Source organism: Strigops habroptila, chromosome Z (genome assembly GCF_004027225.2).
Source record: "Strigops habroptila isolate Jane chromosome Z, bStrHab1.2.pri, whole genome shotgun sequence".
NCBI classification, from domain to species: domain Eukaryota; kingdom Metazoa; phylum Chordata; class Aves; order Psittaciformes; family Psittacidae; genus Strigops; species Strigops habroptila.
In genome coordinates this window covers 53,621,617-53,637,329 of record NC_044302.2, presented here as the reverse complement: position 1 = coordinate 53,637,329, position 15,713 = coordinate 53,621,617, and the positions used below count along the sequence as shown (strand labels likewise).

The 15,713-nt window shown below is 38.2% G+C and overlaps 1 protein-coding gene across 1 annotated transcript in view; it reads left to right on the top strand.

Annotated features, from left to right (window-relative positions):
- The window catches only part of FBN2 (fibrillin 2), a 144,212-nt gene that overhangs the window by 37,178 nt on the left and 91,321 nt on the right, over positions 1–15,713 (top strand). The window contains exons 6-8 of the mRNA XM_030471271.1: positions 3,012–3,137; positions 12,645–12,770; positions 14,787–14,939. Of these exons, the coding sequence (XP_030327131.1) occupies positions 3,012–3,137; positions 12,645–12,770; positions 14,787–14,939 (405 nt within the window). The remainder of the gene's footprint in view (positions 1–3,011; positions 3,138–12,644; positions 12,771–14,786; positions 14,940–15,713) is intronic.

Here is a 15,713-nt window from a genome sequence, read left to right as displayed (position 1 = left end):
CTTGGCATTTTTTAAGTGAATGCTTACATCAGCAGATAGCCTAGTTCAGGAGTGGATATGGACATGTCAAAATCAGTACAGCTTGCAAGCCATACTATCGGAATATAGGTTATAATTTCAATATGCATTACATATCAAAGAAGATGACAAAATTTAACTTCTGAGTATGAAGTTTCTCCTGCTCTTCACAGGATGCCCATGTTGCAATCTTAGTATATCTTACATGGCTCTCTAGCACCTTTCAAGATTAATTATATTCTCTGAGTAATGTGTTGTGTAGAACATTATTGTGGTAGTGTTATTTCATTTTTGCCATGAAGAGCTTTCTAAAAATTAAAGAAGCAAAACCAATCAAAATTAATCCTTTAAATTAATCCTTTTTTTCTTTTTTGTTTTTTGTTTCTTCTCCCTCCTCTCCCCAACAATTTCTATTCTGTCATTTCTTGAACAGGAATTGTCGCTATTCAATTTGAGAGAAAATTTCTATCTGGGTTATTACTACCATTGTAATTAAAAAGTGCATTCTCCAAAATTTGTCTATAAAATCTGAGAGGATTTGTTTTTCCTGAGCTTTTTGGTTATACAGAGGCCACTCATCAGAAGGGGAAGCTGAATTTGGCTGTGTTGTCAAAGGTACATGTTTAAAGTTAGCTGTGCAAATCCTGCAGGCATTTTGCAGAGAAAACTGCAAAAGTGAAGAACCTTTTTTCACTTGCCAAATATTATCAAACCTATGAACACATGGAAACTTTCTGCCTAATCTGTAGAATATTGAACCTCTGTATACAGAAATATATCTAAAGAATTATTCATCTAATTTTCTGTTTATGGCAAAAAGTTTATTGTGTTAATGTGCTTGGGGTTTAAAAACACGTGTAAATGGATAATTAATAATGCTGAAACTCCTCTGTGGCTTAGCCTGACTGTCAAAGATACAACCAAGTCAATAAAAATATCTTTCATTTCAAATTTCTTGTATTTTCAGAAAAAATATTCTTATATCTTAAAATGGCGTTTAGGAAGCAATTCATACTATATGCCCTTTTAAGAAAATACTTTTGTCCTTTTTCAGTTCCAAAGCAGTAATGGTATATTACAACAAACTTAGTTTTTCATCAAAAGGTGATACTTACAAAAAAAAAAAAAAAAAAAAGGCATCAGGCTTGTACTGTTTATATGTGTTTTTAAGCTAATGTTGAAGTTGAATATACTTACTATCTTTACATTTGAATAGGACTTACAATAGTTAACACGTAAGCCCTCACAAATTAAGATTGATGTTAGCAGAGAAAAGCAAGGTAGTGCATGTGATTCAAAGATTTGTAGGATCTCACCTTGCATAGTAGTACCATTTGTGCTTTCTTCACTGTACAAGCACTGTGCTTGGGATCAGCTTTTCAGACTTCAGCAGAGCTTGCATTTATTTGTCCTTTTAAAACCACAGGGTTGGAATTGAAAGAAATTAATGGAATCAGTAGATCTTAAACTTTTATTTACTTCAAAACTTCAGTGATACTTTTTTGGTTTTGGGAAGTACTCATTTCCTGCTGCTGCTGCTACTGCTATTTACTGTTACTTGACATCTGTGACTTGCAGAACTGTGAAAGATATGCAGTGGTTATTTTTAACCACTGGTCTGCTGACACAGTTGGCTTAATTTAAATAAGCATTAATAAATGACACAAGGCACAGGCATACTGAATATAATGAATGCAGTTTGAGGCCCAAGGGTCAAAAGCCAAACACCATATTAGTTTTACTCAGGAGCTACTGAGTGAGCTGGGTGTGAATAAATGATGGAACCCATTTTCTGTCTAATGTTGTTAAATCATGTTCAACTTCCGTAAAATACCTTAGAGATGAAAAGTTTGCTTTCCAGACAAACTAGATTGTACCAAGCACTAGTTATTTAGTTAAAAAAAAAAAAAAAAAAAAAAAAAAAGCTTACTTGCACAGAAGTTTATGCTTCTGAGTCCTGAATCCATTTCCAATCTGTTGGACACAGTATTGTGCTAATTAAATCAGCACAGATTCACGAACTAAATGCAGACTTCTCCAGCAAATGTACTTAAACCCAAGTCCAGCAGTTAAAATAAATAAAAATAAATATAAAACTGCACCTTCTTCCTGGACTATGAGCAATTATACCTGCTTAAATGAAAAAGCAGGTGGATGGACAAGGCATATATCACAGGTTTTATCTATAGCACAAACACTAGGAGTAACAAAAACCGATAAAGTACTATAATCCACAAACTTGGGTGGAATTTCAGTGTCTTGTAAGGGCCTGAGATAATGAACACCCTCCTGAAAAGGAGTACTTTTTTCTACTAATAATACGGTTGTCCTACCCCATCTGTATCTTGCTGTTCTCTACATTGAATGGCAAAGAGCTGGCTGTGGGAAAAAGTAGACATAAAGAAAATGACATAAAGAAAATGAACATGAATGTGAAGAGGAAAGAGATGACTTCTTCTGCATGTTAAATAAAGTTTACCAGCTGCTTCATTTAATATTGCATGCAAGCTAACAGGAAATTTTCCATTTCTGGAAATGGAAAATAGGGTAATGGTTAATATTATTTGTTTATTTGGCACTAATGAAAAATCTCAGGAAAAAATACTTTTCTTAAATAGGTATGTTAATCATAATAGAGAAAGGAATGAAATAAAGTTGTGGATTTTTTTTTAATAGGCAGTGTATTGCTTTAACTCTGTAATTGAATTCCATACTTAATTATAATCCAGGAACAGAAAATGGTATTAAATTGATCTCTGCATGTAGTACAATTTGAGCTTATATGGAATCAAACACAACACACATGGAGGTTTGGGTCATGTTACTGCTGTTATTGCCATATCTTATATTAGTGGCTGAAGCAGAGAAATATGCTGGGGTTTGCTCTAGTTATTTTTAAGAATAATTTCAGAGCTCTCTGTCTATCAGCAAAATTCATGATGAAATTTTGTATCTATCTCATGCCAAGTAATCATTCTTTTTTGTCTTTGTAGACGTTGATGAATGCCAGGCTATCCCTGGAGTCTGCCAAGCAGGAAACTGCATTAATACAGTAGGTTCGTATGAATGTAACTGTCCTGCTGGTCACAAGCAGAATGAGGCAACTCAGAAGTGTGAAGGTAAGTGTCGTAAACAAAAGGCATATTGCTTTTCACTCTCTGACAGTTCATTATATGGTGGGGCCTCTTCAGCACGCGTCACCTCCTCTTCTGGTGACATCCCAAAATCTTTGCCCTCTGGCCAGTCCATGATGACTTCTAAAATTCCTGGACAACTGGGATTTCCTATTCGAGCTCGTTGTGTAATTAGTGTGGCCCACTTACTCCATGTAGCATCAGTTGCATGATGTGTAGAGGAGACCCTGCCTTTGAACATCCAGCCCAGCACAGGCAACCGGGGTGCCAGGAGGACCTGCGCTTCAGTTCCAATCACTTCTGAAGCATCTCGAACCCCTTCATAGGCTGCCAGTATCTCTTTTTCAGTGGGAGTATAGCTGGCCTCGAATCCTTTATATCCCCGACTCCAGAAGCCGAGGGGTCGACCTGGAGTCTCCCCTGGAGCTTTCTGCCAGAGGCTCCAGGTAGGACCATTCTCCCTGGCTGCAGTATAGAGCACATTTTTCACATCTGGCCCGGCCCAGACTGGTCCAAGGGCTACTGCATGAACTATTTCTCGTTTAATTTGTTCAAAGGCTTGTTGTTGCTCAGGGCCCCATTTGAAATCATTCTTCTTCCGGGTCACGTGATAGAGAGGGCTTACAATCGAACTGTAATTTGGGATGTGCATTCTCCAGAACCCCACAACGCGCAAGAAAACTTGTGTTTCTTTCTTGTTAGTTGGTGGAGACATTGCTGTTATCTTGTTGATCACATCTGTGGGGATCTGGCGACATCCATCTTGCCATTTTATTCCCAAAAATTGAATCTCCTGTGCAGGTCCCTTGACCTTACTCCATTTTATGGCAAAAAAACACACTCCGGTCAGATCTGTCATTATCTCAACCCTTCGTGCCCCATGTTGGGCGCCACAAAGAACTGTCATGGTTTGAGCCCATCTGGTAACTCGGACTCACGCAGCCGCTTGCTCACTCCCCACCTTCTTCCTCCCCCCGCTCCCGGAGGGATGGGGAGGAGAATTGGAAGAATGTCACTCCCACGGGTTGAGATAAGAACAGTCCAGTAACTAAGGTATAATACAAAACCACTACTGCTACGAACAATGATAATAACGATAAGGGAAATAACAAGGGGAGAGGATACAATTGCTCACCACCGGTATCTACTACAGTGCACCGGTATCTACTACAGCCTTATACTTCTGTGGGACTGATGTGCCAGGCCATCTGATCCAGAGACATTTTTTTCCCTTTGAAGGTGCTGGATAGTGTTGAGCAGGGCTCTGTAGGCGTAGGCCAAGCTCCAGCACGTTGCAGCGAGTTGTCCCCGTCTAGTATAAACAGAACGACAGCACACCTCATTTAAGTGTTTTACTAGTTTTTCCGGATGTTGCACTTGTTCAGTGGTGAAGTTCCAAAGCACTGGAGGGGCCCACTGGCTTAGATACTTGCCCATACTATCCCACACACCCTGCCACTCATGACTGTCCAGCCTCAAGGAAAATCTCTTGGTGGTCCTCCTATATCGTCATCTAACCCTAGACCAGATTTGAACCCGATACTGCTTAACTTTTGAGATTAAACGAAAGAGGGTGTTCCCAGGGTGGGATGGCCGTGGGTAAAACACACTCTGTATGTGTGCCAACATGCTGATCCCCAGCACAATCAGCAGGCAGGTCTCAAGAGTATTCAAAGGCCATCCAAAACCTTCAGAACTCTCAACTGCTGTTGCAAATAGGCTGGTGGGGGAACGGGGGGTGAAAGAGAATGCCTCCTTCATAGGTTGACCCCCCGAGGAGAAAAAAAAGATATGCAATTGCTAAAATATTTCATTATATACCTCCCAAAGTATAGAGGTGACAGCCACGCTGGAAGCACAAACCAGACCAGTTTCATGATCAATGAGTCTATTGTATTACAAGTCATTACCATGAAGTACAGTGAAACAAGAACCTTAGCTCAGGCCCCCCAGCCGATAAACACTAAAACAGCAAATAGTGGCTGTAAGTAAGGTACAACATGCTGAAACTCTGAGATCAAGCGCAACAAGTCTGAGAGCCAAATAATCACCACTGTGACGAGTAGTAACAATGAGTGCTTATCACAAATATGATTAGACACACTCTGGTCAGATCTGTCATTATCTCAACCCTTCGTGCCCCATGTTGGGCGCCACAAAGAACTGTCGTGGTTTGAGCCCATCTGGTAACTCGGAACCACACAGCCGCTCGCTCACTCCCCCCCTTCTTCCTCCCCCCGCTCCCGGAGGGATGGGGAGGAGAATCGGAAGAATGTAACTCCCACGGGTTGAGATAAGAACAGTCCAGTAACTGAGGTATAATACAAAACCACTACTGCTACAAACAATGATAATAACGATAAGGGAAATAACAAGGGGAGAGGATACAATTGCTCACCACTCGCCGACCGATACCCAGCCCGACCCGAGCAGTGATCTCAGCCTTTCGGGTAACTCCCCCCGGTTTGTATAATGGATATGACGTGCTGTGGTATGGAATACCCCTTTGGCTAGTTTGGGTCAGGTGTCCTGCCTCTGTTTACTCCTGGCTTCCCCTCCTCCCTGGCAAAGCATGAGACTGAGAAAGTCCTTGGTCGGAGTAAACATTACTTAGCAACAACTGAAAACATCGGTGTTATCAGCGTTGTTCGCAGGCTGAAAGTTAAAAAACACAGCACTGCACCAGCTACTAAGAAGGAGAAAAATGACTGCTGTAGCTGAACCCAGGACAGTAAATGATATTGTCAAAGAATATACCTAAAAAGTGGTTAAGTAAAGCATTAGAATGGAATGGAACTTAATGGAATAAAAGGTTCTGAATAGTTGCAGAGTCTGTTTCTACTTTGCTGCTCATATTTTTCATTCGATTTTTTTTTCCGTCTGACTTATGTGGGTAAAGACAGTGTTTATCCTGTTTCAAAATTTAGTACTATTGATAAAGAGTGCATCTGTTAACTGTGAGTGAGTTACTAGGATTTTGTTGGTTTTCTCCAAAATATCGAAAATGCTCCAGTACAGATATAGGTATTTTCAGCCTACTGACAAGAGCGTGACAAGCCACTGTAACAGTTTTAGCAATGGGTGTAAGAAATTACTGCTCTGTACACTTTGTGTTGAAGAGCCTGGGTAAGTAAAAAAACTTAGGAAATGTCTTTCTTTTTTAGACAAAAAGAATGTTTAATAGCATAGACCATGTTTAATAAGCATAGTTTAATAACCATAAACTATGTTTATTCAGTAAACATGTTGATACAATTAAGAGCAGCAATTCTGTATAGTTTAAAGTAACATGATAGAAAAATGGTGAGTTTTTCTGGGTTTGATGAGGACTTCACTGATTTGAATGAAATCGCCGTGCCTTCAAAAGAAATCAGAACTCTCAAACTTCATCCCAACAAGTAGGTACCTTCACATTCAAGTTGAACAGATAGGAGGACTGCTTGTTCAAGGCTTTGGCTTATGGTTAGGCAGCAATTTAAGTATGTTACCAAATTACATTATACTCAGTATTCAATTACAAACAAATACATGGTTTGTGGCCAATTTTGGGAGCTGTCTCAGAGTTTTCCTTAGTTTTTCTTACAGTACAGAATTCACAGAAAAATTAAGTAATACAATCAGTTTGAAAATCACACTTTCTAAGTGAAAATGTTGCATTTTCACTTGGTTTCGTCGCAAGTAATACCGAAGAGTAAGTAAAAACAATATCCGAAGCTATTTTATTCTGGTCCTGTCCTCCACCTTCTTCTGTTTTCTAGTTTTGTCTGTTTTTTTTTGGGGGGGGTTTTTTGTGTTGACTAGTTTCAATTTCTGCTTAATACACAATGATACTCCTGTCAGGAGTTTTTCTAGAGGAAACCTGGCTGTTTCTTGTTGAAACCTTCAAAGAGACAGTTTACAAGAAGTAGATCTGCAACCATAGAAATAGAGCTTTTCTCACCATGCTTGAGTTGAAATAGAAGCAGTTGTGTATGTGTCTGTGCATGTGTGCATGTTTATCTACCTAACTGTATACGAGAGCATGCTGATAGGTACGCACAGAGGTTTAGGGCTCTGCAGGGAACAGTGATGTTCACAGGGAAGGAAGATCCATTGGAACCATTTAGCAGGGAACACCGGGAGCCTTGCAGAGATGCTTTTTTGTCCTCTCCCACTATGTGGAAAGAAGCCCAAAGGAAGAATCATCCCTTTCCATACATTGCTAATAGCAAAAAAGCCAGCTGCTGTTGTAGTTGCCCTCTGCTTGATCACTGATGGTGTCTGTAAGCTGTCCATAACAGTGTTCATGCTTTACCGCTGTTAACCCTGAAGAGCTCCCTGTGAAGGAGACCTGATACCTCTTCTCAGGCAAGGAGACAGTTAAAATACATCAAATAGATGTTTTCACAGAGATCCAAAAAATGCCAGTCGTATTGTGTGTGTTGTATTTCTGCCTGGCATCTGAACTCCAGCTTTGACGCCCAAAGGAGAACTTATTTGTGATACATTTCCTTCCTTCTGAAAACAGTGATTAAAGCATTCTTTGCATTCTACTTCTTTAACCTGTGTAAAGCTCTGCTTTATTTGTAAAAAATGTTATTCGACCAAAAATGTTAGTTCTCCCTGAGTTTCCAGAGGAAAAAGTGAATTCAGTTTTAACACATATTTGCTTAAAAATCTGTGATGCTTATGGAACCGTGTATAATAAAAGTGAAATAGCATCTGCAGTCTGAAATATTTGCTGTTATTTCGTAGTTCAGCAATCAATGGATTTTCATTTCCTGCTTTGTTGGCAGCCTACTGAAGAGCAGGTCACATGTTCTGGCGTTATTTCTTCTAAGCCCCTGCCACTTCTGTCTGTGGCAGAAGTTAGATACTAATTAGTCCCTGGTCACAGCTTCCCCACTAGCTTCCCTGGTCATGTACTTCCCCACAGGGAATTATGCAAATAACAACCCACAAACCCACAGTGCTCAGTTCGTACCATCTTTTCCTGGGGAAAAAACCAAAACCAAACCCAAACAGAAACAAAAACGATGAAACCATTTCTTGTCCATTTCCCCGTGCTTCACAGCCAAGATGGTAATGCCAAAATTATATCACTGTATTAATATGATTACATTATTCCAAGAATGGAATGAGAATGAAAGCCAAGCCATTGTTTTCATCGGGCTCTTTATACATATATATAATGCATATATATACAGACACACACATGTATATATATGTGTATATATATAAAGGCTCTGAGAATTCCTTATGTCTCACTGTCAGATTTACAGGATAAAACTATAACCAGTCCTTTAAGCAATTACACTTTCAGTTAGTGGGACTGATTATTTGAGTGAAGTTACATCATTTATGGCCTTTGGGAAGGAAAGCTTTAATGCAGTTTTTTATTTAAAACATGATATAGAAATAATATAGTATGGAGTATTCTGCTCACTCCTTTCTTTTCTTTAAGTTTGGAAAACTAGATCAAGTATTACTTGCTGGCTACAAAGGACAAAATCCAAGTTGGAGTTAGTAACCAGGCAAGGCTCCAGTGTTCAGAGGCAGAGGCTGGAATCTTACACTAACTATTTAGACCTTCCTTATTTAACAGCAAGGCTTCTACTTAATAAGGAGGGATTTGAGATCCCCTGCTATATCCTTTGCCCTTAAACATCCAGATGTATTTTGTGGGTTGGGATTTTTTCTCCTGTGATTCCTTCTGGAAAGAACAGCTATTGTTATAATAAGTGGGAATGTTCATGTGATGCTTTTTGTGCCATAATGGATTTTGCTAGAACTATGCTAAGCATTACATACTGCTTTGCTGGGCTTTTTGCTTGCATTATATTCCTGTATTTATTTAAAAAGAACCCAACCAGATGCCAAAAAGGCATACATTAGGTTTATTGGATTTATTTTGAGCCTCTGATTACAGTTTACTGACACTGGCTTTTCAGAAGTTAATGGCAATTGTGTATCAATGAAGAGGATTTAAAGGATCCGGAGCACTCGTGTGATGTCTTAAATGAACAAAAGAAAACTCCATACCCTTCTCTTTTTTGGCATAAAATACAAATACAATATATTAAGTTTTCATTGTCTTTTTAGGAATGAAATTCTGTAAATTTTTAGGACATTATCTTTCAGAATTAATAGAACTTGCATCTATTTTGTTTGGAGATGGATTATATATAGATAAACTGAAAGGAGAAATAAGCTTTCAGTTGTTGTTACTGGTTTACATGAGGTTGACTATTACTTATTAGTTATTCAAGGATCAAATAAATGTGTTCCACTTACTCTTCTCAAAGTGAAAATACATCATACTCCTTGACTAAACGTAGTTAGTTATGACACCCTTTAAATTCAGAGGTACTCTAGGAGGTACAATATCTCTGATGCTCTTCCAAAATGTTGCTGTACCGTTGACATCAAAGGACTAGGACTATATGACAAAAGCTAGCTTTTTCTTTTTTTTTTTTTTTTTTTTTGATAGAACATTCTAAAAGAAGCTATTCTATTTCTGGTTTTCGTGCTTTAATGTATAATTTCATTACATTCTGTGTTACTCAGATTTGATACTTCCAGGTATTACTGTGGACTAAAACTATTTTCAAGGAGCCTTTTTTCAGAACTCAGCAGTTGAGAGCACATTTTCTGGAACTTTTAACTCAGTTATTCATAAATTCCTGCTTACTGTAGCAGTAAAAGTCATGAATTCTGGATGACAGGTAGTCAGGCTGGGGTTTTTTTTGGCAGAAGCTCACGTATGAATACTCACACCTGCAAAGTTTATGCCACACATTGGTTCTCAGATTGAGACTGGCTTTCTCATCTCATGTGCAATATTGGAACCACAGCCATTCATGCCACCAGTATTTTTCACCTTTAAAACAGCGCCTCCTGTTACTATCTTTGAACCATTTTCCCCAAGACCATTAGTTTATGTATTTTGGAGGGGAGGAAGAGAGCCCCCAATCAGCCATCCTAAAAATAGCTCTTCCTGAGGTAAAGTCTCAGAATTTCCAGTCATGAGTAATGGAGATTTTGTTGAAAGAATTGCACGTGCAAGAACCAAGGAGGAGGAAGGAAAGACAGAGATATAGCTCAAAAACTAGTGAAACAAAAAATCCATTGACTCAGTACTGTTCCAGTAAGTAAGAAAATTATTCTTCCAAAAAGGTTCTCCATGTTAATTGGTTAAAAAAGAGGCTTTTCTCTCTGCATGGGGATGACTAGAGTCTTCTTTCCACTCTGGTCATTGCCCAGATTTCAGGAAGGTACTTCTTCCCTTCCCAGCTCCCTGTCATTCTTGGGCAAGAGCCCTAGACAGTGTTAAACTCCTGTGCATGTAGCCAGGTGAGAAGGATCGCCTATGTCTTGCAGCTTTGCAGAAGTGGCTAACTGCTTCCTTCTTCTGTCTTGCCAGTGCTACAAACTCCACCTACACATTACCTGATTTAGCAAAAATGACACTTTGTTTTCTAGATCTTTGAGCAGATAGCTGAAATGTGGGGAGTAGTTGTCATAATTTTGTTAACCAGTTTAATGTAAAATTTAAAATTTCTACATCCTATAAATTGCTTAAATAACTTTATAAAAGACAAAATTTTCACTTTCTCTGATTCTGTTACATAGTGTAAAACAAACAACAAAGTCCACAGAGTGCTTATATGTATGGACTAGTTAGGAATTCTGAAGATATGTTACCTGTAAGATAAATTGTCTTTTCTACAGTGATACTCTAAGTGACATGCCAGTGGGAAAGGGAGTGTTTTATTCATACCTTCACTTTTTCAAAGAATAGTTTTCATACTCTCAGTGGTGTTGTGGCAAAACTTAATTTTCCTTTCAGTAAAAGGTGCTCTCTGTAGATTCATATCTAAAGGGAGTTCTTCATATGTGGACCTTCCCACAGTGAGGAGTTACCTTTTTAACATAGTCCCTGTGTGCACCAGATTTTTTTGACACTGTTCATTTTCTTTGAGTGTATGGAGAATGTAAGAAAGGGAGGGAGCAAAGTCTTCACATAAAAACCTCCTAAGAACTATTTCTCAATTAGTCCTTCATCTCAAGAGACTTTCTAGAGTGGCAAGTCCAAGGATATGATAAGTCTGTGGCAAAGTGAAGGAATGGTCTGTGGGGTCCCAAGACTTTCGTAAAAGGAGTGTGAAGACCTTCACAGTGTCATCACAAGACAATTTCTATCATATGCTCTTTCTGACACTTCTCCTGCATTATTTGTCACAAGACAGTCTGGGTTCAACAGTCTGACTTTTTTGTTTAGATTTTTGCTTCACGGTATGAAAGCTGATTTAAATTAATACTGCCCCCAGACTTTTACAAACAAGTCAAGCTGAAGTCTGGTGTCTATGACTACCTTTTGTATCAAGCTATGCAAAACCTGCTGTAGTACATCATTCCAAGTGGAAAACATAACTCATCTCAAAATAGTTGATAGAAAATTGGCCCACATTTCCCATGTTTTCTCAGAACGCCTCCCATATTAAACCTGGGCCACAGTTCACATTCATTGAAAGCCACTCAAAAACCTAGTGCAAGGAGGTCACTTATAAGTAAAATTAGATTACTAAAACACCCGTAAAAATATTCATATGTTTAAAGATTGTCACAGTTGTAGAATGAAGTGGGTACTTAAATAGCTCATTTTTATAAATGGTCATGACCCAGTCTTTACTCTCATGCTGTTCTTCACTTGTAGTTCTTCCATTTTAATTTGCTTTGCTGTGCTTCACATCTCTAACAATACAGTCAGACTGCTTCCTCCTATCGCTTCTCATTGCCTCTGCTCCTAATTTTGCTTTCAGTTTGTGCTGGGACAGCACACGGTGCTCTCAGGCTAGTGCCGAATGCCTTAGCTACCCCCTTGTTATGTACAGCAGCTCATTCATCAGCTTTATGACATCTCATTTTATATGTGTTTACATACAAAATTGTTTCGGTGTTCAAGTGAAAGCACTGCTTTTAGTTAGCAGAAACATTTGAATGGATTAAAAATATCTGAAAAAAAGTAAAAATGCAACATTTGGTTGCATTTGAATAAATTGGCCAAAATTCTTGCTTATAGTTGGAGTATTAGAAGGTTAGAAAGCAGTCAGATCTGATAAGCAATATTTCTGTGGTTGCAGAAGCCCAGAGTTGTCATACTTGGCTGCTGTCTCATCCTCCTTCCTTCCACTCAAGAGCCAGATGAGTATTTTGATGTTGCATTGTAGGTGGTGTGTGCTTCCTAGGGATGGCAGTCAGTGTGTGTCACTTTGGGGGAATTCCAGGCTGCGCTCACGTACTCTGCAACTTGAAGTGGTACACCCGTTGAATGTATAAGGAAATCCTCTATTAGATGGCAAACAAAATTATTTGCAATATTCAAACACCAGCAATTTGTTGTTCAGTCTGAGTTTAGTAACAGTTTCCGATCAGAAAAGGTCTTTCCCTCTTTTTAATACACTATATAAAAGTGCTCTGCTAATTATCCCATGTCTTTTCCTTTTTGCATAGATATTGATGAATGCAGCATCATTGCAGGAATCTGTGAAGGTGGTGTATGCTCTAACACCGTGGGAAGTTATTTCTGCATCTGCACACGGGATTATGTCACATCTGTGGATAGCTCCCGCTGTATTGGTAGGTATTTCACCCTGAAAGCTTTTAGTACTCTCAAAGTTATCAAGGTAACTTATAAGCAGCAAAAGAACTTCTGTCCCAATCATCTAGCACTGCCCCTCATGATAACCTGTGCTAACTCATTATTATCTCTGATCCAGCTACTTAAAATTCGTAACATCCTCTTCTGATGCCACTGCAAACATCTTTATGTGGATTGTAGATCCCTCTGTGTCGACTGTATTGTAGCTTGACAGCTCCTGCCTGAGATCTGAATCTTCTTAGGAAAAAAACAACTAATAGCTCTCTGTTGTCTAGGCAAACATAAGAAATGTTCACTATATTTGTTTCTCTAACCTGCATCTGTGAAATCAAAAGCTAAGCTCACTTTGGGTCTAAAGGAGCATACATTTATTCTTACTTGGTATTTCAAGTTCCATCTCACGTAGGTTAATTTAACCTTTAGAGACAAATAAGGCACATATGTAAGTTCAGAAGGCATTAAGTAATGTATGCTGAGATGCCAGTAATTTGTCTGAAACAGATAATAAAACAAACCAAATATTTGTTTTCAGTAGATGCAGTTTTTACAAGAAAATTTATTTAAAATCTATTTCTATATTATCAAAAAAAGATGTGTGCTTATTTTCACACGTGGTAATTTCTTTTCTAAAGCTGCACGTGTCAAATACATGGTATAAACCATACTGATGAATTAGCTGTAGTACTGCATACCATGTGTAAAAAACTAACAATTGCTAAGAAGTGTCTTTTCTAGATCTCATGTGGTTCGTATTATTTCAGACATGTCAAAGCACTTTGTTTTCATGTTGGGAAAGGAATGGGAATTCTGAAAGGATTTTTGAATTACAGGTAAATGATGTAATCCAATAGCAACACAAGTGATTTCAACAAGCAACTGCACATGATTTCCCATGGATAGTTTTTTGCACAACATAGCCAACTTTTGTTACTCAGGGTCATCTGAGGAGTGCCAGACTTCAAATATATTGTGGCTGGCCTCAGGAATACGGAGAATATATGATTTCCAATATGATCAAAATGTGTATGGATTTTGGCATGGTTTACAATGTGGTTGCCAAAGTCAGTTCCCAAAACCAGCTGCACACAAATCACATGCTCTAGTGCACTAAAGCAGGCCCTTATGTCACAGGTTCTCCTTCCTTTAAACGAACAGGTGTCTGAAAGTTCTTGTGCTTCTAAATGTTTGTAGTATTGGACTATAATTTGTATATTTTGTATACGTTGTATAATTTCTCCTTAGGAGAAAAGCGAAGAATGTAATCCTTATTAATACAAATTATTTTATTCTTTCCAATATGCGCTTTTAACCAAAATATCAGGATGTGCTGTTACTGTAATTACTACCATGTCTTTTGAAATTCATTGAGCTTTTCTCCTAGTCAGCATTCAGGAATGTGACAATAAAGAATCTAGGCTGTGTCCTTGAAGGAACTAGAATATAATAATAAACACTGACATATTTATGTAGAGTAGTTTTCACATGGCTCTAATAAAAATATAGTTGTACATTCAGTCTACTGGACAGAACAGACTGGATAGCATTTCTTCAGTCAGATACATCTACATCAAGTTAAAAAATCATTACATTAATTTAGTGATGTTGATGTTTTTACATGAAATGTCTTGATTTTGGCATAGTAGGCTTTTTACGTATTTGTATTTAGGTTCTACTTGTATTGTCTTGTATCTTTCGTATCATCCATATTTCCTGTTACGTTGAGCAGACTTTAAGATTGCATGTTGGATTTATGCAATACTAGTATCACTGCAACTATATGATCCTACAGTAAACAAAATAAGGGATGCATTGATGCTAATCACCTCAGATAATTATTGGATGTTTTGGGATATTTTGGTTTGGGGTTTTTTTTGTTTGTTTTGTTTTTTAATACAACTTTTTAAAAATTTTAGTCCTTACATAAATTGAATAAGGTGTAGTAATTTTAAGAGTTTGTGTTACTATTTTGGTTTTCTTTTTAAATTAATTTCCAGATCAGAGGGCAAGTATGTGTTTCTCCAACATAGTGAACGGCCGCTGTGCACAGGAGCTTCCTGGTAGGTTCACTAAAAGGCAGTGCTGCTGCGAGTCTGGCCAGTGCTGGGCAATCAGGTCTGTTCCAGAGATGTGTCCTGTCAGAGGGTCTGGTGAGTGGCTTGTTGGTTTGTTTTCTCTTTCTTGCTGTCCATTCTGCTTGGGATTGAGGTCACTGAAATATTATAAACTAATTTAAAATGTAGGGGAAATAGAGAAAAAGAAAGTCAGGAATTACATTATTATTCATACCTGTGGTTTCAATACTGACGTTACCATCCATGAGCCATTTTTGGGGGGTTCATGATTGTTTGGGACTAGTTTCTTTAACATTCTTTTGTTGACTTTGGCAATAATTCTTAGGAAATGGGAAAGATTTTGTGGTCAAGCTCAAAGAGGAAACAATTCTGAGGTCCATAGTTTATTTTGATTTAAAGGTACAGCCGCTCTCTTGTTCCATTAAATTTTGGGCTACATTGAACCAGGAATGTGTCAATATCTCATTTATTCTTTCAACTCTGCTCACAGAACAGTATTCCACATCCCTAGTGAAATGTATTTTCGGTTTATCAGTATCAAGATCTCTGAGTGACCCTGAGTGACCAGGGAGTTACAGTGCAACTGGCAACACATCAACAAAAAGGCTTCAACAAATAGCTGTAAATTATAATATTACCTTTTACTATTTTTACTATATTTAGTGTCCTTCCTTAAATAACACCTGTCACAGTCATGGGATCTGCCTGAAATTAGGAGTGGGAGAGGGAACACATCACACCAAAGAAATAAGGAGCTGGTGTTCCATTTATTGGAGCATACAAAGATCTGTACCTTCCTTGTAGAACCCCTGAAGGGTTGATTTACGTTATGCTTCTCTGTGCATTCCT